At 37.0% G+C, this 3718-nt stretch overlaps 1 protein-coding gene across 1 annotated transcript in view; it reads left to right on the forward strand.

Moving 5' to 3' along the window:
• Window positions 1–1206, forward strand: part of LOC107681527 (nuclear GTPase SLIP-GC-like) — a 6159-nt gene extending 4953 nt beyond the window's left edge. The window contains exons 7-8 of the mRNA XM_016477836.1: window positions 405–489; window positions 952–1206. Of these exons, the coding sequence (XP_016333322.1) occupies window positions 405–489; window positions 952–1001 (135 nt within the window). The 3' untranslated portion in view covers window positions 1002–1206. The remainder of the gene's footprint in view (window positions 1–404; window positions 490–951) is intronic.
• Window positions 1207–3718: the final 2512 nt, after the last annotated feature.

Genomic DNA, 3718 nt, shown 5'->3' on the forward strand with positions numbered 1-3718 from the left:
AACCCTGGATTATGAGGACAATCAGTGTTACACACACACACACACACACACACACACACACACACACAACACACACCTTGTAGGGACTCTCCGTAGGCGTAATTGTTTTTATACTGTACAAACCGTATTTTCTATCGCCCTACACCTAAACCTACCTGTCACAGGAAACTTTCAGCATTTTTACTTTCTCAAAAAAACGAATTCTGTATTATTTATAAGCTTTTGTACCCATGGGGACTTCAATTTAGGTCCCCACCATGACACGAGTCCCCATGAGTGTGTATTCAGGTTTAAGTCCCCACCAGGATATATAAACCTGTACACACACACACACACACACACACACACACACGGTGTACTGTTTCTTTCTAAAATTTATTTTATCTTTTATATTTCTTGCAAAGGGCGACATAAAGGAAGGCCTTAAATCTGAGATAAAGACATCAATTCAACATTCATTTGCACAAGCAAGCAACATCACCCTATTGGGTAAGAAAGAACATTGTATTGTTACATTTATTAAGAGAATATGTAATACATAATCTTTTGCAATCATGGACCTTAAGAAGGATAATTAGGGGACTCAGTAAAAATATTTCTGAATGAAAACCAACATTAAACCTTGGTTCAAAACATTAAACAAGTAGCATTTATTTTATAGAAAATAAAACATGTAAAAAATGTAAATGATAAAATATTACAACAAATCTGTTTTAAATTTTAAAACAACAAATTCATGCAGGCTATTGTTCAAAATCTAGACAAATACTGACATTTGTTTTCAGATAACACTCATTTTGTTATTTTTATGATTTCTAATGCAGTGTGAACTTTGATAAGAGTGACCATATGGGTACAACACTTTGTGGGGCCACTGTAAATGATCAAGTACGACTAAAATATACACATACAATATCCTGTAATGTGTTTTATCTCTCTTTCTCTCTCTAGATGTCTCTAGTGAGATTAAAGCCCTGGAGAAACTGTCAACACAACTCTGATTGATATTGAACAATTAATAGAAGAGACATGGGTCAAGGATATTGTCTGTTAATGTCTACATGTTTACTATATAATTTTGGTTTTGTTTGTTATTCTTTTTCTTCCATTATGAAAACTTTAAAAAACTTAAGGCATGTCTTGTTTCCAGTGGCGGGCCGTGCATTTTACACCTAGGCCTTCAGTGGCGTCCTACATGAATTAATCCATCTCTTCTTCCACGAGTCTCCCCGCCGGTCTGCCTCTGCCAGCAGCGCTGCAGCCGGAGGACAAGACCGGTTCATACAGCTCCACTCGGGAAACTGAGATATTCTTACGGAAACTTAAACCTGGCTTTATATCGCGCAAATAACCTAAATCAGTGGTTCTGATCGTGTTTAGACCAGCAGAGAAGGCTTTGCTGGCCCTGCCGGCCCACCACTGCTTGTTTCTCATTTCGGTGTAATAGTCTCTTTTTTTTTTCCCATATCATCATATTTGTTTGTGAGAGGTGTTACTTTGGGTTTATCTATGGTTACATGATTTTACTGTAACTAAATTAATTCTGAAACGTTAACACAATACCAATAATAAAAAAGCTGTTCTATCATTCCACAGTTAATGTCTGTAGCATTTAAAGCTTTTTGCATTACTGATATTTAGTACAACTAGAAAAAGAGAGTGCCTCATACTGAAAATATTACATCAATGTTAAAATAAAAATTTTTTTCGTTTCTTTATTTGGCGCATTTATCTGACATGTTTAGAAAATGATCTACAGTGCCTATAAAAAGTATTAATTTTTCACATTTTGTTATGTTGCTGCCTTATGTTAAACTGCTTTAAATTACTTTTTCCCCCCCACATTAATCTACACTCCATACAACATAATGACAAAGCAAAAACAGAACTGTCACAACTTCGTAAATTTATTTAAAAAAAAAAGGAAAGTTAAAAACAAAACACATCTGACTGATGTCAGATGTTATATGTTAACGCAAGGCATGTAAATTCAATTCAAGTTTATTTGTATAGCGCTTTTCATGATACAAATCATTGCAAAGCAACTTAACAGAAAATTAAGTTTCTACAATATATGTAGTTATAGCTTATCAGTGGTGACTGTCAGTTAATGTACATATGGCAGAAATGTATGGAAATATCAATTAAAGACGTAATCAAACAGACGATGAACACTATTAACAGCAATTATTATATGATACAATCAAACTTATAGCAAAATGTGGTAGTTCTGTATGTTGTTTCAGGGTTGGCATCATCTGAGGTCCTCTGAGGGGTTGGCATCATCTCTTCTCAGGTGTTCTGGATCCAGACTGAAGCTTGTGTAAATCCTAGTGGCAAAAACAGAGAAACAAATAGAGACATAATTAGCGTAGCTGCTGTTCCAACCAAGCAAAATTGATTTGTTTAACCCAAGCTAAAGAATAATAATGTGCATTTGATCAGATATAACTGCAGTACAAGATTATGAGATACACAGTGTAGCCAAGGCACTGTTAACATCAGGATGTTACATCTCCCTTCTAAAAAAAACATGTGACATACATCTAAAGCCCTATTCGCACAGGATTAGTATTACCTGGTGACCTCCAGTCATTTGTAATAATTGTGGAGGTTGTCTGTGATCTTAATCCCGTGCGAATCGGCCATGTCTGTAATTTGTAAAGTAAAAATTCCCCCGCAAATGACCTACTGTATTTCGTCGAACACCGAGGTACCTGGTGACCTCCAGTCATTTGTAATAATTGTGGAGGTTGTCTGTGATCTTAATCCCGTGCAAATCGGCCATGTCTGTAATTTGTAAAATAAAAATTCCCCCGCAAATGACCTACCATATTTCGCCGAACACCGAGGTCCTGTGATAAAATTAGTCCCGTGCGAATCGGCATCTCTGCGATTCGGCCAGCATTTCGCGGGTCGCATATAATTTTTCGAGGTTTTTGTTTGCTGTGCGCCTTTTTATCCATCTTTCGCTAAGAATGGAGCTGCATTGGATGTGGGGGGGTAATTTCAAAATCACACAAGGTCTCCAGATAATCCTAACCTCGTGTGCGAATAGGGCTTAAGTGTCTAACTGAGACTTTTTTTTTTTATGCAACTCAAATGTAAAACAAGTTTTAAGCATAATTCAACAACATCAGATTAGGCTTAAATTGTTAACAACTCTTGATGTAAATGAAAGTCTTTCAGTGGATAAATCAAATGCATATGTTATAGTAAGGGTAAAGAAACACTTTCGAATGCATCTGGATACCAGCGTGGTAGATTAACTTAACACAACTTTCCAGCTTGTGTATTTCAGAACAGTATAATATGAATACTTCATATAAACATGACATGAACATGCAGATGTGGTTTTGTTCTGCGTGACTAAGGAGTCTTGTGATTATAGGTCAGGAATTTGTCTAGGCTTAATTGCACGGCCAAATCTTGTGGTATAACCAGATTGTTCCTGTTGTGACTGGCTAATTGGCTATTGAGCAAGCGGCTTTCACTTTTCCTAGAATGCGCTTTGCCGTTTGAACAGTTTTCTCTGCTAGGCCGTTGCTTTGAGGGTATCTTGGGCTTGTGGTAATATGCTTGAAATCCCATACCACTGCAAATCTGTGAAACTCCTCTGTGCTGTAACAAGGGCTGTTGTCGCTGATGACACGCTCAGGTATGCCATGGCGCACAAATGCTGCTTTGAGTTTGGTGATGACAGCTGATGCGGTGCAGA

The sequence above is a fragment of the Sinocyclocheilus anshuiensis genome, unplaced genomic scaffold (genome assembly GCF_001515605.1).
Source record: "Sinocyclocheilus anshuiensis isolate Anshui unplaced genomic scaffold, SAMN03320099.WGS_v1.1 scaffold5371, whole genome shotgun sequence".
In the NCBI taxonomy this organism is placed as follows: domain Eukaryota; kingdom Metazoa; phylum Chordata; class Actinopteri; order Cypriniformes; family Cyprinidae; genus Sinocyclocheilus; species Sinocyclocheilus anshuiensis.